Source organism: Maylandia zebra, linkage group LG16 (assembly GCF_041146795.1).
Source record: "Maylandia zebra isolate NMK-2024a linkage group LG16, Mzebra_GT3a, whole genome shotgun sequence".
Lineage (NCBI taxonomy): Eukaryota > Metazoa > Chordata > Actinopteri > Cichliformes > Cichlidae > Maylandia > Maylandia zebra.
In genome coordinates, this window is record NC_135182.1 from 9,438,206 (window position 1) to 9,461,703 (window position 23,498).

Here is a 23,498-nt window from a genome sequence, read left to right on the forward strand (position 1 = left end):
AAACTGTGTTCTGTCATAAAAATTCTTAAAACCTCTTGAAGCCACTGAAAGCTGCATGTCATTGATTTGTCACTGTAACAAATTAGTTGCCTCTTACTTTATATCTTGGCCAACATGTATGACGTTGCGGAGTTAAAGGCTCCGCAACGTCATACATGTTGGAGAATGGACTGCCATACTCATTATGTGTCTGTGAGCGCGAGGAGGGAGAAAAAGGAGAGTGGAAAAGCAGAAGTTGTCATCGAGCAGAAACGGGAGCTGGAAGCATGTAAATATAATAATAACCACTGCAGCCAAGAAGAGTGCCTGACCAGCCCAGTTGCAAGTAAGCTATTAAGACTCGACTGTACACCGTGTTCCTGTTTTCCTCTGAAACAATAAGTTCCGTTGGAGCAGCCTTTCAACGCCTCTCTGTCTGAAACTTGACCCAGACAACAAAGTAAAGCTATTTTTCAGCTATGAGTCCAACACAGAACCGATGTATTAGTCAGAGGTCCCTTTACTACGGTTCGGAGCCGCGGACCTCCAGCAATAGTAATAAATCACACAGCAGTAGTACATTCATGTAGTTGTAAAAAGCATGATAATATATTAAGTAATCCAAAGTATTCAGAATACGTTACTCTCATTGCATAACGTAACTGAATACGTTACAAAATACATTTTGGGGCATGTATTCTGTAATCTGTTGAAGAAGTAATCTTCCCAACACTGACTACTTTTAAGATTAGGCTTTAAACTTTCCTTTTTGCTAAAGCATATAGTCAGGGCTGGATCAGGTGACCCTGAATCCTCCTTTAGTTATGCTGCAGTAGACAAAGGCTACTGTTTGCCTCCCAGCTTCCGTGTCATCTGTCTAGTGTGCGCCATGTTCAGTTTTGTTTCCCCATCTCGTTAGTTAGATCACGTTCAGCTGTGTTCCCTCCTGTGGTGTGTTCCCTCGTTTGCCCTTGTGTGTATTTATGTCTGCAATCTCCCTCGTACTCAGCTGTGTGCTCTGTTAATTGGTTTAGTTTCCTGTATTCTCTAGTTCAGTTTTGTTTTCTACAGGTATGACAAAAAAATTGTTACTGTTGCTTCCATATTCAAAGCCATAACTGCAAAAAAGTTACAACAAGCATTTCTGTTTCAGTCATTGACATCTGTATTCACTTATTTATTTATTTTCAATTCTGGTTAGAAATAACACTCTGGAGTTTGTGGCTGCCCACCACTCCGAAACAATAAGGATGGGTCAAAATAAATTTCCCCCAGAGATACAAATCTAAATGACAGCATTCAAGCACAAAGACATTGCCCTCAAAAATAAAACACAAAGACGTAAATCATGCCTCAATGAAGAGGAAAGAGAGAAAACATGCTGGAAATTTTGATGAATAATGAGTTTATAAGTTTAATTGGATGGTACCTCTGTATAAGCCACCCCTCTTCTCCTTAAAAAAAAACAGACCATACATTGTAATTATCCCAAATATATTTTTATACTAAAGTATTGTAATTAAAGTAACATTTTGTCTTTGTACTTCAGGACCCATTCATTGCTGGTGTTTTGTAATTCCGCAGTTGTTCCAGGAAGCCGGGGTTTGGTGAGGAGGTGGGCCGAGCTGATTTGACCAATGAGAGGGCAGCATCAAAAGACTGGCCATCGCATGACATCAGGTAGCCAGTGACCACAGCGGGTGCACGTGACACCCCAGCGTTGCAGTGGACCAACACCACGCCTTTCTAATGGAGATACACACAAAAATAATAATATTAAAACCACATCATTTATAAAAGATCAATATTCCATTCTTTGCCACTTGGGGCAAAATATCCTAATAAGGTCATGTTGTGCGTTTCTTATTTCGTAACAGTCCTCCTCCATAGGCATGTGGGGTGATGAAGGCACAGCTCCTGTTTGACACTCTTTCATCTTTGCCCACAGCTTGGTTAAGTTTAGCTTCTAAAAACTACTTGATTAGTATCTAATTGTGAAAAAGTTGTTCTCATAATCCCTAGGTAACAGACAGACCTTTACAGGCCAACATCCACATGTTGTTGCTGTCTACTTTCACTTGGGACAGTGAAACAATCTTTATTGTGTGTTCCTCTTTCAACTTTGTGGTGTTGTTGGTTCTTTGCCCCTACCACAAAGAACATTATAGACTATTTATAAAAGATCAATATTACATTCGTCCTTTCATTTTCTTCAGCTTATTAAGGCCAGCGAGGTGTTACCAAGCCAGCCGATAGATGTAATCTCTCCAACATCTTCTGGGTTTACCCCAGGCCCTGCTCCTGGTGGAACATGCTTGAAAAAAGTCACACAGGAGTGGTCCAGGAGGGGTCCCAAATCGCTCAATCAGGAAAAGATCAAGCTTGAGGTCTAAAAAAATAAAACCGGTGTAAAATTGTCTTATGCTGTAATGCTTTTACCTTTGGAAGTGAAGTCACACCTGAGTTGAGCACTTTCTAGTAGCAGTAGGAGAAATAGGCTTTGTTTGGGCCATTGCCCCAATACTAATAATGCCTGTAGTGCAACCCAGTGTCTGATTTTTCCCTTAATCCTTAGTTTGTATGTTTGTTTGTCTGTTGCACTTAAAAACACCAGTGAATCATGTTCACAGACAGATCCCTGGTCAGTTTTCTCCTTATAACTTCTTCTAAAAGCTTTTGTATTGTAAACTTGGACATGGTGGCAACAAAAAGGGCCACGATAACAGTTTCATTACCACAGACCCCCGTCTTGTTTCATGATCTCATGTTCTTAAAGTATTTAATGTAACATGCTGTAAACTAAAGTGAGATGTAATTTTTCTGTCATTAACTTTAACGAACAGAATTTAAATTTTATGTCATTGTTTTTTTTATTTAAATCTATTCATTTGAAAGAAAGAACTTAATCTTGGCACCTTATTCTTTGCATTAGAGACAAGAAAATTAATATTAAATTATATTCACTGACAGAATATAATTCTAATTAAACATCTCTCTCTGCCTGTTCTTTCGCTGTTTTGTTGTTGTTGTTGTTTTTAATAATATTTAATTTTGACTTTTCCTGATTGACCACATTCAAAACAGCGGATCAGAGCCTTTGCTTTGACGTCAGGATGTCCAGGCTGATCTTCACGCTCCAACGAGCGCTTTAGTTAATAGGCTTGTTTGTTTGTTTGTGTCTGTGGATGCACATTAGCTTCTCTTTTGCAGTCTGTATCTTCCTTCGCGTGAAAGGTGTACACCATAAGCTGTGTCTCAGTTACCAGGCTGAGCACTCACTGGTCAAATCAGCTGATTTGACCAACGTGCAGAGAAACAATAAGAGCTATGGAGAAAAAGTTGCAGTTCTCCATTAAGATTATTTCAGTTTTTTTACACATTCAACAATGTTGTAAAAAGCTGACCTCTTTATCAACCAAATTTGAACAAAGATTTCTAAACAGGTACGAAATTACAAAAACAGTCATTAAAGTCTGATTTGATGACCCAGTGGTGCGTTATGTGGATTATTATTCTAATATAAATCATCAGAATATGTGATATTTTATATTGTCTCCAAATTATTAGCAATCAGGGGAGAAAGAAAGTACTCACTCTGGCATGCAAAAAAAATATTTTCTTTCTCCGGGTTGGGGTTTGGGATCATCATAGATGATGAATTTGAGATAATTTTGAAAAGGAATTTCTCAGAAAATAAAGGTCATAATGCAAACTCTAAAGTAAAGTTAGTATCAATTAAGTTACATTAATTTATATATTTGTCCTGCAGTCATGAACCCCGTCACATGATGCCTTTGTGGCTGTTGCTGTCGTCATGACAGCGTCCATAATCGAGCGTCATTACCAGCCAGATGGCCCACCGAGTAATTTGAGTCTGCATTTCAAAGTAAAAGCATCAGTTTGATTATCAGAGCTGGAATTACCACACACAGAAACATATCATTATGAGGATACGCATACACACAGACACGCGCACACACACATAGACTTCCTGTAATCAAACACCTCTAATGACTTTGTAATGACTCTATGTGTGTGTATGTGTGAGTGTGTGTGTGGGGTGTCATGTTAAGGTGAGTCGTGAGCTTCGCTGCTAAAAGCTTGTATGACACTGAGATCTCATCTGAGAGCAGTTGAATAAAACATGACCAAAACTAACCATCTATTATTTAAAACCAAGGATGAGGCGACAAGGAGAGGAAACACAACGAGGTGACAAGGAGAGGAAGAAGTGTTGAAACATTTGTAGCATGTTAATGCATCCCTCAGTTTAAAACCCTTACATCTGACTGCTTGTTGCCATAAGCTAGTTAGTTTGCTAAGTACTTCATTCGGCAAAAGTACCCAGCTCTGCTGTTAATATTGCTTAATAGACAATTAATATAAATATTCATTTATTATGTAGACCATGCCTATTCGTCAATATTTCTTTTTAAAATTTATTTCTCTCTATTTAATCATCTGTAATAGTTTTCAAAACATGCAGTGTAAAAGCCACAGACAGACAGCATGTAGTTAGCAATGAGATCACATGTTAGTTATGTCCTTTAGCATTTATGTTTATCATACTAATGTCTATAGCAGCCATTCCCAAAGTCAAGAGAGCTGCAGCCCCCTTAAAAAACAGAAACTCCCATGGGGCCCATGCAATCTTAAATCTTGCTAACGCTACCCAGTCATATGAGTGTTAAGGCCAATGTGTGACCCAGCTGGGAGAAATTATAGGAGAAATAAATTTCAGAGTAGAAATAAATGTAATCAATATTACTAATCACCTCTTAATACTAGTTTTAATTCACCTTTTATATAGATACATTTATTTATGGATTTATCCTTTAGATAAATCCACATGTAACTTAACATTAACATTAATAATAAACACATGCATAAGAAATTATGTCACCTCAGTCTGAGCCTGCTGGATGAAGTCACAGCATTCCTGGAGGTGAGGGAGGAGATCGGTGTCGGGGTGATCCAGAATACTGACAGTCTTATAGATGAACAGGTCCGGGAAGACATTCTCCACCCCAAAGGCCACATTCAGGATGTGAGACACCTGAGGAGGATAATGTTTCACTATCACAATACTGATATTCATAAAATGAAGCTTACCTATGACTACACAGTCAGAGAAACAGGAACAGAAACATAATTTTGCTTTGATAGTAGTGACTGAAACGAACTCCTTGCTTGTAGGAAAAGAAGCTCACCTTGTGTTTTCTCAGCGTGCCAAAGTCATGTGCAGCATCCTGAGAACCTGCACACACACATACATAAAACTAGTTAGTGTGTGGTTTGACTCTCTCCAGGGTGCCGAATGAAAAACCTGCTGTGTGTATGCCCCAGCATCTACTGCAGGTCATGGGGTCATCAATGGTCTCCCACTAAATCAGTGAGCTCCGGGGTCACGTCTCCTCCCGTCCCTCACATGTAGGGGCTCATGTTACGAGCTCAGTGGTTATCGGCACTGCTGGGCTGAAGGGGACATCCAGGACAGGACAGGGAGACACAGGGAGAGGAGATGGGCTCATCTGCTTATTTTTTTGTACTTCCTAAATTCATATCTAGGTGTTTGTTCTGCAAGTGCTAAAAACTAATAATAAATATTGAGGATATTTGTATTTATACATTGTAATTTTCAGTCAAAGCAAAGCCTCTAAAAGGGGAGCACTTCCCCCTAGTACCTTTGTATTTTTTTTCCAAATTATTTGGCCTTTGTGTTGCTCCAGTCTCCAGGAGTTCCTATGTGGATTTAGTCTTTCTTAGTGTCTGTTATTGTAATCCAAAATTGGCTCTACAATGTTGAATCAGGGCTCGCCGGAGGCCACATTATCCATTACCAGACTTTTGTCTTTCATGTGGCTGAAGCTCTTTATGACTCAGGTGTAGTTGTATAGGAACAGCTTAAATTAGCTGCTGTTTCTGTCCTCTAAACCTCTCTCTGTGTGTAGAGTCACTGATGGTTGATTCATCTAAAATTGTTTTGTTTTTTTAATTTCCTCACTTTTTTGGCACAAGCTGAATAATCACATGTTTCCAAAGAGACACAAAATCTCTGTCTGTTTCCATATCCTCCAAACACATCCTCCTCTATCACCATGTTTTCCACTCACCTCAGCTTTTCACTTGGCTGTCCAACAGAGGAAAATGCCAGTAAAATGCTGAACCCCTTTTAACCAAATGAAATCACAGCCTAGTGGTTGACAGTGGTCATACTCTTCAATATTTCCAGGTATTCAGACAAGCGTTATTTGTTTGGGTTACTCACCCAGTAGAAGGAAGGGCTTGACAATGCCAACCTGCAGGTCCCAGGAAGTGTCAGGGACATATCCCAGCATCTTCTCTGAAGGGGGGGCGGGGTATTCGACCACAGTGATTGTTGAACCCTTCCAAGTCTCGATAATGCGACGGCCACTCAGTGAGGTCACACGGGTGCACTGCTTCCTCAGCCGCGTCCGAGAGAAATTGTGGATCTCCTCGGTCAAGGACTGCATGCTCAGACTGACCTGGACTGCACCTGAAAGATAAATGTAAATGAATATTTCAAATAACTCCATGTCATCTGTTTAGAGAACCGGATGTGTACGAACGGGCTTACAGTTTCCTGCGATCTGAGGCAAGCTGTCATGTAAAATTCCTGCATCATTTTAGAAGAATAGAAAGCACATTTTTCCAAGCCATTTAAAGGGTTTACATCTTTGATGACACGGAATGGGAGCGCAGAGAGGATAGCAAGATCAGAAAGTACTGACACAGACTAGCTGAATAAGAAAGCACCTCCCCTTAAGTTTGCTCGTGTCTTTTGAGCTAAGGATCATAAATAAGCTCTTTGAATTTTAATTTTTAATGAATGTAACACTGTGGCTTAACAAGAAACCCCTGGATCACTTACAAGTGGTCTTAATAGCTGCTGTAAAGCTTTTTAATTAGGTCCTCTATGAGGTTTCATGTGACACTGATCTTGATTTCTTTTCTGTCTCCCCATCAGGTTCAGAACTCAGTCTATAATCATGCTGACGGAGCACTGCACAATCATGCAATGATTCCCCAATACTCTTACATCACCACCAGTTTCTGATGTTTACTGAATAGAAAGAAGCAGCTGTTTTGCAGTTCATCTTTCATTTTATTTATTTTGTCTTCTAAATTATTTTATTTGGTTCATTATTTTGTCCATTTTGATCCTTATGCCCCAGAAAGGTCCAGTTTAAATTCAGTTGTGTACTTAAAACTCTGGACCATTTTGGTTCACATTGACATCATTGACTCTGGCTGTGATTGGATGGATCATCCTCCATCTTTGGATTTCAGGTTAACAATACTTTCACCAACTCACTTTGACTGTGTGGTGTGCCTCAAGGCTTTGTTATGGGTCCTATTTTGCTTCCTCTTCAGCACATAATTTGCAGAGGTACAGTTTGAGAGGTGTTATCACGTCTGTTTCACTTTCCAAATATGGCTAAACTATCTTTTCTATGCTGTCAAAAATCAGAAAGCTAGTAATTTCCTTTTTGTGTCCTTATGTGTGACCTTGCTGGTTTTGTCATTGCATCCTGTTCAATTTATCTTCACATGTTGAAGATGATTCAAAGCCATCTCTAGACCCAGCAGTCTTAGCTAATTATAGGCCAATCTCCAACCTTCCTTTCATATCAAAAATCCTTGAAAGAGTAGTTGTCAAACAGCTAACAGATCATCTGCAGAGGAATGGTTTATTTGAAGAGTTTCAGTCAGGTTTCAGAGCTCATCACAGCACAGAAACAGCTTTAGTGAAGGTTACAAATGATCTTCTTATGGCCTCTGACAGTGGACTCATCTCTGTGCTTGTCCTGCTAGACCTTAGTGCAGCATTCGATACTGTCGACCATAATATCCTATTAGAGCGATTAGAACATGCTGTAGGTATTACAGGTACTGCACTGCAGTGGTTTGTATCATATCTATCTAACAGACTCCAGTTTGTACATGTAAATAGAGAGTCCTCTTCACACACTGAGGTTAATTATGGAGTTCCACAGGGTTCAGTGCTAGGACCAGTTCTGTTCACATTATACATGCTTCCCTTAGGCAGCATCATTAGAAGACATAGTATACATTTTCACTGCTATGCAGATGATATTCAACTTTATCTATCCGTGAAGCCAGATAACACACACCAATTAGTTAAACTCAGGGGAGAATCCAAGCAAACCTGATGGTGGAATTGAACTCAGGACCTTCTTGCCTCACAGCAAGGCACTGTTGCTTAATGACCTTATAGTACCATATCACTCCATTAGAGCACTTTGCTTTCTGACTGCTGGGTTAGTTTTTCTTCCTAGAGAGTATTTAAAAGTAGAATGGGAGGGAGAGCCTTCAATTTTCAGGCCCCTCTTCTGTGGAACCAGCTTCCAGTTTGGATTCAGGAGACAGACACTATCTCTACTTTTAAGATTAGGCTTAAAACTTTCCTTTTTGCTAAAGCATACAGTTAGGGCTGGACCAGGTGACCCTGAATCCTCCCTTAGTTATGCTGCAAAAAGTATAGGCTGCTGGGGGATTCCCATGATGCACTATCAGTATTAGTATTTCTTCCCCAGTCACCTTTCTTGCTCACTATGTGTTAATAGACCTCTCTGCACTGAATCAAACTTGTTATTAATCTCTGTCTCTCTTCCACAGCATGTCTTTCATCCTGTCTTCCTTCTCTTAGGCCAACCGGTCCCAGCAGATGCCCGCCCCTCCCTGAGCCTGGTTCTGCTGGACATTTCTTCCTGTTAAAAGGGAGTTTTTCCTTCTCACTATTGCCAAAGTGCTTACTCATAGGGGGTCATATGATTGTTGGGTTTTTGATTTATTATTGTAGGGTCTGCCTTACAATTTAAAGCACATTGAATGCGACAGTTGTTGTGATTTGGCACTGTATAAATAAAATTGAATTGAATTGAATTGAATTTGCATCTTGATGCATGATCAATCATCCAGGTAATTAGATCTCCAAAAGTTGATTCTGGACGTAGCGTTTTGTGGAAGAAATGTTTCTTCCACAAACGCTACGTCCAAACGAACAGAATCATCTTTTGGAGAATTGAATTTTCACACATTAAATGGAAAATTCTTGTGATAACTTTTAGAATTAAGTGTGGCTGGACAGTTATAAGAGAGCTACTTCTAACATTATGTCTCCATCAGGACGTCGGGGCTATCATATCAAAATCTGCCAGTTGCTCTGCAGCCTAGACTCAAAGTTGTGACTGTGGCTTTGAAGTCCCTGAACTTTGTAAACCCAACTATGACTTTAGAATCACCATTTGCATTTCTGCATGACTTCTGATCTAAAAAAAAAAAAAAAAAATGCCCCGGATAGAACATATCATCTAACAGGAGCTGGTCAAAACTTTTGGTTAAGAAATAAATTTCCCTATCAGGCTGAACAAAAAAATTTTAGTTATCTTTTAAAGAGGATCCATTTCTTAATTTCCAGCTTTATTTTTAAAAACAGCCCGAGCTATGTGTCAGAGAAGACCAGGCAGGTCATGCAGACCTATTCTCACTCACATAAATGAGAGTGCTCAGATCCATCTGTGCTGTTGGCTCACAGGGACTACCTGCCCTTACCCTGACATCTTCATAAGCAAAATAACACATCTAATTTAAATATGCAAATTATTATCTAATTCAAATCATTTTTAAAAATCAACTATTTAGGTTCTGTCCACCTTGTTTTATTAGGTAGCTTAAATTTGTTTTGGATAACCTGACCTAATCATAATGTTAATTTCCTCACCTTGGAACAACAACCAGCACATATGCTCTGTAATAACATGCACTATCTTTATACAGTACCTGTTTCCTGTGATTGTTGTAATTCAGTTCAGCTTGTATTAGTTTCTCTCAGGGAAGTCTAGCTTAAATGCCAGAAACCAGAGAAGGCGAAGGATCCGGTTCAGTTTGCAGAAGAAAAACAGATGCGTCCCTTCGTCATCTTTTTTTTCACAGTAGGCATGCAGTGTGGTTCAGATGCCTAATACCGACTAAACTTGGTTGCCGTTAGGTCAGGAACTCTGCTGGAGGTGAGCTGCTGCTGTGTAACATGAAACCTGCTGCCTGTCTGAATTTCACCTGTGCACTTTAACAATGACACATTTACCAAGTGCATAACAAACAAACAAAAAAACAAACAAACAAAAAAACTTAGACTTTAGCGCAATCCTTTTCATTTTTCCTATGTACTAAATGAATAAATCCTCTTTCCTGTTTTGTTGCCTCACTTTAATATAGAGCACATGCAGCTAAAGCACAATGGCAAAATATATGCTTTTCTATATGATTATATGATAAAATTACAGAAGTAATGTCAGAATATTTTCAAGGAAATTAGTAAAGGACTGGTTGTGTTGGTGTTGGATGTTGTTTCTTACTTTTTCACTAGAGGGAGCCACATATTTGCTTTTCTTAAGCAGCATTAATGAAAAACTACTTCAAATCTGTTGCAGCGCCCAACAAACTGTTAAAATAAAGAGCTACAGTTAGAATGAATTATCAAATGAATAATACATAAAACACAAGTCTTTCAAGGCTTAGTATTTTATTTTATTTATTTATTTATTTTTGCCTGTCCTGTTTGGCTCTTTTGCCATCAGAATTATTGTCTAAAGGCGAAGAAAGATGTCCAATGGATTTACTTTAGCAAATAGACCATCCCAGCCTTGCCGTAATGGTCTATTTGATTCACCTTTTATTGTTTATTTTATTTTATTTTCACTTGCTAAATACGGGACAGACTTGAATGGGGGAAAGAAGGGGAGAAAGAAAGAGGGAAAGAAAAACAGCTGAGAAGAGGGACGGGGATAAAGGGAAAAAAACAAAAACCAACAAAATAAGCAGACATAAAATGCATATATCAATCACCTGGATCACCTGTTGAGAAAGAAAAAAGAAAACAAGCATTTAACAAGGGATAAACAACATCATGATGATATATGGGAATATAACAGTAAATACTAAATATTAAACATTATTGTGCAGCACGTAAGATCGACAGCACACAGTGTGCTTTGAGGTAGGAGCCAAAAAGGGTGTAGTTTGTGGGTGTGATCACCTGTATGTACACCTGTGAGCATGGACGCGCTTGTTTTTAAAAGGTTCCTTCATGTAATGATCTGCTAGAGGGTGTGGGGGGGCCACAGCCCCGTCCTCCAGGGCATGAAGCAGGTATGGAGGAGATCAAAACTCCAGACATCCAGAGGCCCCCAGAACACAAGAGACCAAGGAAGACCAACAGAGGGGCAGCCGCGCCACTGTCCCAGAAAGAGCTGAGGAGAGTCCCAGATGAGGGCTCACTCAGCAGCTGCGGAGCAGAAGCCAGGGGGAGTTGCAGTGACACGCCCGTGAGCTCCGCCGGCAGCCAGCTGTGCCAGAGTGACCGAGCCCCAGGCCGAGAGGCCGGGGGCACCCCACCCCCGAAGTGGCCCCAGCAAGCCCCAGGCTCCAGGCCCCAATAAGCGGCCGCCAAGGAGTGAGCCGGTGTGTACCTGGACGCCCATCCCCAGACACAAAGAACCACCAACGCACCGACACCTGAGGGAGTCCGCCACTGGCAGGGGAAGTGGTGGTAGGGGGAGATAGGCCTCCATACCTTGGAGGGCCTGAGATGTCCCCAGAGAGGTGGCGCCTGACACCCAACCTGACATATAGACACAGACATACAGGCACACACATATACAAACATCCATTCCCACCCTCATGCTCTCATATGAACTTACTCCACACTCAACCAACGTGGAGACAGACATAAAGAGACACTGTACACACGATCACACTCCCCAAGCGTACTCTACAAACCGGGTCTAGGTACCCTTGTCCCTGGAGGGGGAAACTGCACCCAGACCCAGGTGGTGTTACCCTTTTCTCTGGGGTGGAGAGAAGCAGACCGCCCCGACTCCGCAGCAGCAGGAAGGCCCCACATTCCAGACCCCAATCAGACGGCCAACTCCTCCTCCTAGCCCCCCCGCTCCAGCAGGCGGCAGAGAACGGGGGAGGGGGGGGGGGGGGGTTAAGACTCCAAACCTCCCTCCGCCCGCTCATATGTAGTGTTGATGCATGTGTGTTCTAAGGTGCATTTAAAACCCAGGAGGGCATGGAGCTACCTGCCAGAGAGCAGCAGGTAAGCGCATAGCCCCTCCTGATAGCCCTCAGTGTCAACGTGTATTTAAAATTGAAAGGTGGGCAACAACTACCCCAAGGCCCTGCATGTGTGGGTGATTGTGGTGGAGCGGGAAGAGGGAGGCAGCTGGAGATGGGTAGGGAAGGAAGGGAGGGGCAAGTGACCCCTCCCTGGGGCCAGCTCCCCTGCTGACCCCAGTAGGCACCCCCATACTCTGCAACCCACCAGGGAAAGGGGGTCCAGGCCCATCCGGACCGGGGCACAGTTCAGCAGCGCCGCCTGGCCCCACAGAGCCCGGCACTCATCTTCCAGACTACATAAGACAATAGATGACCAGGCTGAGATCTTCCTCCACCTCTCCTATATCTCCCCCTCCTGCAGAGTGAGTTCCTGAAGAGAGGAGACCTCCTGGCTTAGTATTTTTATGTTAATTATAGTGATGTGACAGAGCACATATTACACTATGATGGAAATAATATAGCTCCTGTCCGTCTCCAGCTCATTGTTGTCTTGCTTCACACAGCATGGCCTTGCATATTATAAAGACATCAGAATGCTTCTGATGTGTGGCAGCTGAACATACAAAACTCTGTCTGTGTACATTTTATCAAATTGTAGGCAGGTGTGTCAGTAAATCAACAATCTGACATTCACACGCACAGATGTGGCTTTTAAACTATTTCCATACTAAAATAACCTAAATCGGTGATGTCAAGTTCACCAGGGAAGACACAAAGGACAACTGTTTGCCTTTCCTGGACTGCGCCGTGCACATTGAAGAGAACGGCAAACTCAACATCAAAATTTACCGGAAGCCCACACACACGGACCAGTACCTCCTCTTTGACTCCCATCACCCTCTGGAACACAAACTTGGAGTAATTAGGACCCTACACCACCGGGCAGAACATGTTCCCTCTAAGCCTGAAGGAAAAAAGAAGGAACACACACATGTAAAGGAAGCACTCAGAACGTGCGGCTATCCTAAATGGGCGTTTTTAAAGTCAGCAAAGAGACACAGAAAAGAAGACCAGACACCAGCGAGGGAGGATAAGAAAGACAGACGCAACAACATTGTCATCCCCTATGTAGCCGGTGTATCAGAAAAACTCAGGAGAGTTTTCTCCAAGCATGACATCCCAGTGTATTTCAGACCCAGCAACACACTCAGACAGAAACTGGTTCACCCGAAAGACAAAATGCCAAAACACAGACTTAACAATGTGGTGTATGCTGTACAGTGCAGCGAGGAATGCCCAGACCTCTACATTGGAGAGACCAAACAGCCACTTCACAAGCGCATGGCACAACACAGAAGAGCCACCTCCACAGGACAAGACTCAGCAGTCCATCTGCATCTTAAGGATAAAGGACACTCTTTCGAGGATGCCAATGTTCACATTTTGGACAGAGAGGACAGATGGTTTGAAAGAGGAGTGAAAGAAGCATCTATGTCCACTGTGAGCGACCATCTTTGAACAGAGGCGGGGGTTTACGACACCAACTCTCTGCCATCTATAATCCAGTTTTGAGATCCCTTCCCAGACGCCTTAACGCCCACTCACATCCTGGGCCATCTGACCTCAGGAATTCGCATGATAAGGTGGGGCCAAGTTTCACAATGAACTCACCCGAAACCCTGGCTGATTGGGACCCACACCCAGTTTCACACCTTGGCTCAGGCGATTAGAGGATCATCAGGGGGTCCTTTTGTCCCCCTGTGGGGGGTCACTCCCACTAGGTTTATATCTGGGACTCTCCACCATTTGACATATCTGTACCAGTGGCTGGGTACTCTTCCTTTGAAAGAGCCAAGAGCCTTCCTTTCCACTTCCTCCATGTAAAGGGACTCTCCACCATTTGACCTTAGAACTGAAGAAGCTTCTCGGATGAGAGGTGAAACGTCTTCAAGCAACTTAAAGAAGTCCAGACGCTTTTCTTTGCAAGCTCCTTTGACTACGATGACCTGGATGACTGAGAACCTTCACAGACATCTTTACCTATAGGACATCTCTAAAGTATGTAAAAGTACGGATAAAATCCCAAAATGTGTGCCCTCCTTCACACTTACATTAAACATTAAACTGCTTTTTCAGCTTGTCTACCAGCCATAAAGAAGGTTTTTGGCTCTTTGGTGTTGCCTACACTTTCCAGCGAAAGAGACAGTTTACTGCAACTTTACTCTGATGTTAGTCTGTCATCTGTTAGCCGACTGCAGCTGGTCCAAAACGCTGCAGCACGGTTACTAACTGGCACACGCAAGCGAGACCACATATCTCCCATACTGTCATCCTTTCACTGGCTGCCAGTTAGTTTTCAAACTAATTTTAAGATTTTATTATTTGTTTTTAAGGCGTTGCATGGGTTAGCACGCTCATACCTTTCTGATGTTTTAAATTCGTATACTTCTGCAAGATCACTGAGGTCTGCGGATCGAATGCTCTTGGCTGTCCCGAGGTCCAGATTAAAGTAGAGAGGAGATCGGGCCTTTGCTGTGACTGCTTCTAAATTGTGGAACAAACTGCCCCTTCACATCAGGACCTCCCCAACAGTGGACACTTTCAAAACCTGTCTGAAAACCCACTTTTATTTTGTGGCTTGGATGTTTTTATATTTTTGATTGTCTTAAATGTACAGCACTTCGGTCAACAGTTGTAGTTTTACAATTTTTTACAGACGCTAGGACACATTTCCCAATACTTAGGTCACGTTTGCAAAACTCCTCACACAGTGAGCACAACAGAAGTCTATGTGGGCTAAACTGAGGACCAGTTATCATTGTCTTGGCTCAAAATGCATTCAATGACTACATCTCTCAAATTTCATGAATCATCTTCTCACTCAGACACAACAACTGCCAAAAATCTTTGTACGTACAGGACATTTTGCATGTGCTTACATACTGTTTTCAAAACTGTTAAACTCATGGTCAAAACAATAACACAATGCAAAACTTGAAAAGACAGCAAAATCCAACAGCAATATTTTATTGAAACATATTTTAAATCTAACAATGCAGTTTAACCAGCCACAGCTGATTCTCATTGTGGATGAACATCTACACAGTTGTTACTCCTTCAATTTTTCAACTCCTTCAATTCTGGCATGCCAGAAGATTCTTTCCTAGGTGTATTACCCTAGATGACATAAGATGTGATGTGGATGAGAACCTGTGGCCAAATGGAGGAGACCGAGTAGATTAGCATTACTATTGTATGTGTATCAGTGGATGGTGTGTATACAAATTCTTGTATTTTGGGATTACTTAGTGCAAAAAAATAAAAATACATAAACATAAATACATGATGTCTGATTCATTCCAGTAACATATATTGAAATTATAAACAGAGATGTGTCCTTGTTTTACACAGGAAAACACTGTGTAATGCTACATGTTGTTAGTGTTTTTTAGGTCATTGTTTTGTGGGTGACAAAGTGTGTTTGTCGGCTGTCAACCTTTGCTAGTGTTCTGGAGGAATGTGTTCATTTGAGACCTGAATGAAGTGTTTTGGTAGTTGTAGTGCATTTTGAATGTGAAATGAACTGCTTTGCCAGGCTGAGGGTCAGTTAGGAGAAATGTGTGAAGAGTTTTGCAAAAGTGACTTAAGTATTGAGAAATGTGTCCTGGCGTCTGTAAAAAACTGTAAATCTGCTATATAAATAAATTTGACTTTGACTAAATCTCACTGATAGATGAAACTGCATTGTGGGTAATGTAGGCAATGCTGTCAACAAGGAAGAAGATCATATGAAAGCAAAAAGGACACTTTTTCTGATTCTGCTGCAGTTACTTTTTAAAACTATCCATCATGAAACTGACAGTGTCATGGGAGTGCGATGTGAAATCAGTTCTCCTTTAACGCCCCCGTGACTTCTCCTTAAACACCACCCTCAGGGCAATACTCACGTTTTTAGCTCCAATTTCAGGCTCTGTAGCAAAATCAGTAATCATTCCAGATTACTTTCAGTCCTTGTACTGTGTGTGTGTGTGTGTGTGTGTGTGTGTGTGTGTGTGTGTGTGTGTGTGTGTGTGTGTGTGTGTGTGTGTGTGTGTGTGTGGACAGCTGCAGTCTTATTTTTGTTGGAAAAGATTCTGGTAGTTTCCAAGAATATGTCCACATACAGAGAGAAAGAGTTTTCTTTTGGCTGAAATTTTCATTCCCTCAGCACACATGTTAGTGTGTGCTGAGGCACCTAAACTTCATTCTAACCTGAACCCCTTTGGAGGTCTGTCCCAAAACTTACACTGGATCCCACAAGGACAGAGGTGCAAACACACATTCACGCAACGGAGTCAGGTTGCGGGTTTGTTTTGCTTCTCAGACAGTGGAGAGGAGAGAAAATGAGCAGGGTTTTTTCACTTTCACTGGAATGTGCATTCACTGTGCAAGAAACAGTTAATGTGTGTGTGTGTGTGTGTGTGTGTGTGTGTGTGTGTGTGTGTGTGTGTGTGTGTGTGTGTGTGTGTGTGTGTGTTCATTCCTCTGATAAGATTTTCCTGCCAAATGCGAGAGGGGTTTTACGTCAGAAGAAAAAACACACTTCGGAGAGAAAGCAGAAGAAGGAAGCAATAGTGAGAGGAGGGTGGAAAGGAAGAAGGGAGGAAGGAAGGAATGAAGGAAGGATAGAAGGGAAAGGGCTGACTCAGTTATCTGCTTGTTGATCCATGAGTCACAAAACCCAGAGAGACCATGTCCGTGTGTGTGTGTCTGTGTGTGTGTGTGCATGTGTGTGCGTGCTGGCTGTAACTCAACCCTAACATGGGAAGCTCCTCCAACATCTGACAACCATTACTGCTGTCAACACATGCACACACACACACACACTGCTGTAGTTTGCTGCGTCATTTTCAGCTTTATTGGACCAATAACAGAGCTGTTAATGCAACAAGCCTGCGGAGGTCAAAGGTCGACGGCCAGTGAACCACTGAACCAGTTACAGGTCCCCAGTACTTGCTGTTAGCAGGTCGTATCAAGTGCCTGATTGTCTTTGCAACAACTGTAAGAGCACAGTGTAAGACTACAACCACGTGAAAGAATGTGAAATTTTGTTTTATTCATTTTTTTTGCTAATTTCAGGTGTGGGTCCTACTTTTGCTCTCTGTTTCCTTTAGTTATTCCACAGGGAATCCCTATTTTTATTGGAAGCTTCTCTGTATTGTTGTTATTGTTTTCTCACACACTTCATTAACTCGCAGTACCAACCGTAGCTCCCCCAGGGCTGAAAAAAGGTGCAGTGACCCGGGTGGTTCCTCAAACGACCACCTGGGTCTGGCTCCAAAAGCAAATCAGTCCCCAAAATCTCAAACTTTATAGCAGGCTGTTTGCAGGTCTCTATAGCTAACTTTCTCCTTCATAATAACTGTATGGGGTTTTTTTTCCTTTGGGATGTGGCCACTTTGCTTGACTTTGGTGCTGTCTGACAAATAATATGGCCTTTGGTACTACTTAACAGTGTCCATAGAGTCATAGAGCTTTCTAACTCAACCTGGTAGCCTTTAGATGATAACGTAGCACTCCACCCTCTGATCTACAACAAATGAGGGGATGTCACAGTTTAGCTCACACCAAAGAGCTGGATCAAACTCTATTCAGCTTTTCATTGTAAACATTTTGAATTTTCATAAAGATTATGCTTCTGTGCCCATGCACTGGTGACGATCTGTTCTGCATATGCAGATACAGAATCTGTTTTACAGAGACTTCTTCCAGTGGACAATTTGTAATCTAGTCTTGATCAGTTGTAGACTTTGTGATAAGATGTGTCTGTGTTTGTACTTTAAATGCATATTTTTTATTTTTAATCATTTCAGCTTCTATTCCCCTTTACCTCAGAGGAAAACATTTTTGCTTCGCCTACATGATAGCTTTTGTCACAGGTTACTTTTCAAAAGAGAGCACTTTGAGACTTCTAAACTCCAAACATAGCAGGAAATGTAATGCCTGGGTTCAGAAAGTTATATCAGTATAGATTAGTTTGTGAAATTGTCTTTGTTTGTTCTTGTTTGAATTTGATATTGTTATAAATGACACTATTCAAATGTCTTGAGGCATTGCAGCAGTTTATTGAAGCATATGCAAACATACATGAACAGACAGTATGACAAAAATAAAGTTTGTTCATTTTTAACTATCCTAAAAGTCAACATTTGGTATGACCGCCTTTATTCTCTGACATAGCCTGAACTCTCTTCAGCAGCTTTCATTTCTTTAAGTAGTCTTTAGCACTGGTTCTCCAGGTTTCTTGAAAGACTTTCAAAGCTCTTCTTTGGACGTTTCCTGCCTTTTGTTCAGTTCTGTGAAGATGATCCACCACTGCTTCAATGATGTTGAGGTCTGGGTCCTGATAGCGTTCTGTTGTGTCTCTCTATTCCAATGTACCTTTACTATATTTACAGAGTGTTTGAGAAATGTGTATTTAAACAAGGTTTTACTGCAGTGTGTTTGGGGTCACTGACATGTTGAAAGGTGAAGCCACTGCCATTCACATGCTACATGGCATGTTGGATCAAAATCTGCATTCATAATATCATCAGTTGTGACAACACTATCAGCTGTAATGCAGTCCAAACCATGACAGAGCCTCCACCGTGTTTTACTGACAGCTGCACGCTGTATGCGTCCTCCCTACATACTGACAGCAATCTGAAGCACAAAATCCAAAGTTGGCGTTACCGTCTGAAAATGGTCAGGTACAAGGATTTTCCCATTTGTTACGGACATCACTTTCTGCAGTAGATGGCGTTGATAACACTTCAAGTGTTTTCTAATATTTAAAAAAAAGACAGATTTTACTTTTCTCACGCTCTTACCTTCTCTTAAAGTTAACTGTATGAGGTCTAGCCACTGATTTCGTAAAATGTAGTGACACACACACACACATCTACGAGCTTTTCACGGCTTTACTCGTGTTTATTTTTCATCTAAAAGGAATCTATCTTTTAGTATGGAGGATAAGAAGGGGGAAAGGAGAGGAGGAGAGGTGAGACGAGTCCAGGAGGGGAGCTGGAGAGAGAAGGAGGGATAGAGGAAGAGGAGGACGTTGAAGTGTGCATAAGAAAGCAGCTCCTCCCTCCCGCTGTCTGCGGACCGGACGGCAGCAGCAGAAAAGCACCAATCAGCAGGAAAATCGCGTCTAATTTGGGATTTAACTCGAAGTGAATGAGCGAGTCTTCACCGGAGCACGGACCTGCGCTGCCCTCACTTCACTGTGCCCCCGTACCCTCTGTGAACCGACCGACATGCTCTCTCTGGGGCTCGCCGTGTCTCTGCTGGCCGTGTCCTGCGCGCTGTGGCCGGCTGCGGTCCGGGCGGCGTCCTGCGAGACTGTGCGGATCCCGCTGTGCCGGTCCATGCCCTGGAACATGACCAAGATGCCGAACCATCTCCACCACAGCACGCAGGACAACGCGGTGCTGGCCATCGAGCAGTTTGAGGGGCTGCTGGGTGAGTTACTGCCCCTCAGTGCCCTAATAAACTTTTTTTAATTGGGCAGTTAATTAAGTCATTGAAGAACCTGGTGTGTAATTAACTGACCGTAGAAGCAATCGCACAGTGATTTTTCAGGTTCTCATGAAAACATGTAAACGTTTTCCCCACAACTTTATTTTTAACTTACTGTTCACGATTTTTGATTTTTGAAGTCGCTAATAAGCAGTTAAAGCGCTATTTTAGGGCACACAGATTAGTTAACAAGTCGGGCAAAGGCTGAAACAGCCTGGGATGACCTTTTTATCATCTGCACGTTGCCTTGACATTAACATAAACACCTGACCACTCATAACATCTCTGTAATGTTATTTGGCACATAACTCAGAAATGATGAAATTAAAGTAAGGAGGCTTTAATGTACATACAGAAAGTGGAGTGAAGAACAGACACTTGAATAGGTCACTTCTCTAAAATTACCAAGTGTTTTTTTTCCAGGGCCGTAATCATCATATATATTTGAGGGGACATATGCCCCCAATCAGATATATTCAAATTTCCAACCTTCCAATGTACTTATGGAAACCATAAATATTGTTTTTCTTCTGTGCAATAACAGATGATCACATCTCAAAATACTGATTAGTGAGTGTTATCATGAACTAAATTGATGTCTTTATAATAATAATAATGATTATTATTATTATTATTATTATTATTATTATTATTATTATTATTATTATTATTATATGCACAGCAGTGGGTAGGTATAATCAGTGTCAAATACTTTACTTTGCTTTATTTACCTTCTTTCTTCTTAAATATGCATGTAATTGGGATTCAGTAATATTTTTATATCAGCTGTTGACCACCTGACCCTCAGACTTAGATCTCTCACCCCCAGATGTTGACTAGTAATAAATGCTAATCAAATATAAACTAATAAAATACTAACTACTGCCAAGTATTTCCAGCAGATCTGCAGGAAAAATGTCAGGACGTTTTGTGGTGGAGCAGGGCTGGATCTGGTCTGATCACTGAAACCATCGCTTCACTTAGAGATTATGGAAACCTTTTTCTGCCTTTCTTTTTTGGCTGCTGTAGCAGTACTCTGTAATGGAGCAACCATATTTTGTACAGTTGGTCAGTGACAACCCACTTTCTGGTCTGACTGTAGCACTAATCCAAGACAGCACACATCAGAATTATAGCTGGCTACAGGAGGAGGAACCTGAGCATTTTCAGCCTCTTGGGTTCACATGAATTTGGTTACAAGAGCGTTCAAGATTCTGAAATGATCTCCGAGCTGTGGACGTTGTCCAGGAAAAACAGGAATTTCAATTGTTTCGCCGCAAGGAATGACATTCCATTTTTTTCTAATTAGCCAGCCAGTTGACCGTGAAGAATCATAGCATGAGTTGGTTTGAATACTGGAAATTGAATTCCTGGTATTTCCTAAAAAATTCTTGACAAAAATCTGTTTCCATTTTCTGGGGAAAATACCTGCGGTATAATAAAGTTTGAAAATGAGCCCGTTTGGCATCATTTTTAACTGGTTGAGAAGCTTGTAGTACAAAAGACTGATTTTTAAACCAGTGCGTTAGTGTTCAAACTTGTGTACATGTATCTGGCATTTCTGATGGAAACATCTGTGTAATTATGTATTATTTGCAGTTTTGAATAAGATGGTAGTCTAAATATTTTTATTCAACCAACAATACACCTGAGGCAAAAGTCATTTTTCTAGTAAAGCTGTCAAACACTCGTGGTTTTAACTAATCAGTCGGCTAAATTAATCCTTTTTCTGTCTTTCTTCCATATTCAGGGCATATAACCGAATGACCAAGGAGCACAAACAAAACAACACAACCACACTCATTCAAATAGTGCAAAAACAATTCGGCTCTTTTCATTTTCTGTTTTGTAACACTGTGAACAAAATGTCGGTCCATTTGCTTTGTAGGAAGAAACAAGACTTGTGAACATGTCACTTTAGACTGTGGGAACTTTTGATGGCCATGTTAGTTGTCTGGTAGTAAATTGTAGGCAAAAATAAAAAATCAATCAGGAACATAATCAGTGGAGTAATTGACAGCAAGTTCTGACCCTGCTTAACCCTGCCGGGAGGCTTTCACTTTTCAAAAGTTTTAGCTTTGGCAGGCTGTGGAGTCAGCACACTTAGCAGGTAAGCTGACCTTAATGCCAGCAGACATCAGCTGGTCACCTATTGCATCCAATTGGCAAATTTTAGTCTTTAGACCTCTGACCTCATGTTTCTAAATATTAGAAGTATGGCCGTCTGTACCGACAACACTCATTTACACATAGTTTTGAAAGTGCTGCGTTTTCTGAGCAGAAATCTTTTTTCAGAACTAGAAATAATGAGAACCTTGGAAAATGGCACAGAAGTTATTATTCATTTATTTTAAATGACCACCTTCTCTTCATTTTAAGCGTGGCTGGTTGAGCTATAAATCCTGAGCAAAACTGTAAAAACTGTAGGATTATGGGATTGTTTTTTGTTTGTTTTTTTTTAAGATAAAGGGGCCTGTTAATTTTACTTAGATATAATAGGAGGTATTCTTCCATTGAAGGGGACTGATATGCTCCTTTGTTATTATTTCCAGACTCCATGAGAGTAGCTTTGTGCGGCTCAAAGTACAAAATAATTCTTATTCATTTTACACTTGAATGTCGGTGCAGTGCTTAAGTTCACGTAAAAACGCGCCCTACTACCTTGCATGCCTTTAAGGCTACTACTACTACTGCTGCTACTACTACTAATGATAATAATAGTGATAACTGGAATAATTTAGCCACACATAATAACCGTTCAACTCCAAATCTAAAAGTCTCCCATCAGGGAGACTGTTTGCCTGATAAGTTAGCCCCACAGTGGAAATAAATAGGATTGGTTCCTTTCGCATATTAAAGAAAAAGTTATTCTTGATTCTTTGTCTTTTGAAATTGCCACGTCTCACTACTTATTTCACTCATATATATTCTAGCAAGTCAGGTTAACAAAAAACGTTATTTTTATTGCAGGTGACTTTACATCGGTTTTGCATTATATGATTTAAAAGTAGTTCAACCACATGAAATGTTACAGTTTTACTGTAGCTGCTAATCAAGGCTAGTTAGCTCCTTAAAAAAATAGCTTTAACTTTTTTCCCCTCATTATGATTTTATTTTCACTACCATTTGATGTATGTGGTAATTCAGTTAAGTAAAAGTTTCTAATCCATCAGACCAATACAATTAGGCAAATTAGATTTAGATAGTCTTTTCTCCTTCCACTCAAGTGGAATAGGTCATTATAGAGGACAGTGGAAGTAGAATCGCCTCAGTCAAAATGCATAAAATTTACATTTATTAAGTAAACTGTAACAGGAACTGCCTCGGAGCATATCTGCGGATATCAAATATTACTATCTCTCTGTAGGATTTGGCAAGTAACATTGCTTTTCAATCCTGCACGTTCTCTACACATGCCATCACTGTCTGGTTAAAAATAAACTAACTAAACTAAATACGAGTTCTGATTAAAGGTTTGGGCAGGCTGCCACAGTTAGGTTTGGTTTGGTTACTTTGGCTGATCTCCTCCATCCATACTAACAGCAGTTTGAACCATAAATTCCAAACTTTCAGAGGGTACCTCTCTCCTGACCTACTCCTTACATATTAACTCCATAATTAAAATGTTTTGCTTCAAAGAGTCTTCATTACTCTACTATACCTGTTGCCACTGATTTCCAGTCCAGGCCTTGGGTAATTTTCCGTGCCTCAGTTTGGGTTTTTTTTGCCCTGTTCCCTTTCCTTAAGGATGGGTTCTTGACAGCCACCCTTCTACTGAGACCGGTTATGATGATGCCTCAAAGAGCCAAACAGTAGATCAGAGGTCCCCAATCCCAGTCCACGAGGGCCGGTGTCCCTGCAGGTTTTAGATG

General features: G+C 41.2%; 2 protein-coding genes across 2 annotated transcripts in view; one reads left to right on the plus strand and one right to left on the minus strand.

The window, feature by feature from the left end:
* Positions 1-1,155: 1,155 nt before the first annotated feature.
* LOC101480051 (dual specificity protein phosphatase 19-like) lies at positions 1,156-9,972 on the minus strand. The gene is made up of 5 exons (XM_004566321.2): positions 9,805-9,972; positions 6,248-6,496; positions 5,190-5,236; positions 4,883-5,035; positions 1,156-1,725 (listed from the first exon to the last, which is right to left on the minus strand). Exons 2-5 carry the CDS (start codon positions 6,471-6,473, stop codon positions 1,525-1,527), a joined length of 627 nt encoding a protein of 208 aa, XP_004566378.1. The 5' UTR covers positions 6,474-6,496; positions 9,805-9,972; the 3' UTR covers positions 1,156-1,524.
* Positions 9,973-19,149: 9,177 nt separating this feature from the next.
* frzb (frizzled related protein) overlaps positions 19,150-23,498 on the plus strand; it is a 28,601-nt gene continuing 24,252 nt past the window's right edge. The window contains exon 1 of the mRNA XM_014412523.4: positions 19,150-19,569. Within this exon, the coding sequence (XP_014268009.1) occupies positions 19,365-19,569 (205 nt within the window). The 5' untranslated portion in view covers positions 19,150-19,364. The remainder of the gene's footprint in view (positions 19,570-23,498) is intronic.

Bases quoted from the DNA above. Each gene is read 5' to 3' on its own strand.
- LOC101480051 (XM_004566321.2), bottom strand. From the start codon at position 6,473: ATGCAGTCCTTGACCGAGGAGATCCACAATTTCTCTCGGACGCGGCTG. The intron at 5,237-6,247 runs GTGAGTAACCCA...GTGTGTGTGCAG, and splicing joins CAAGCCCTTCCTTCTACTGG to GTTCTCAGGATGCTGCACAT. The intron at 5,036-5,189 runs GTGAGCTTCTTT...TATCCTCCTCAG, and splicing joins GCACGCTGAGAAAACACAAG to GTGTCTCACATCCTGAATGT.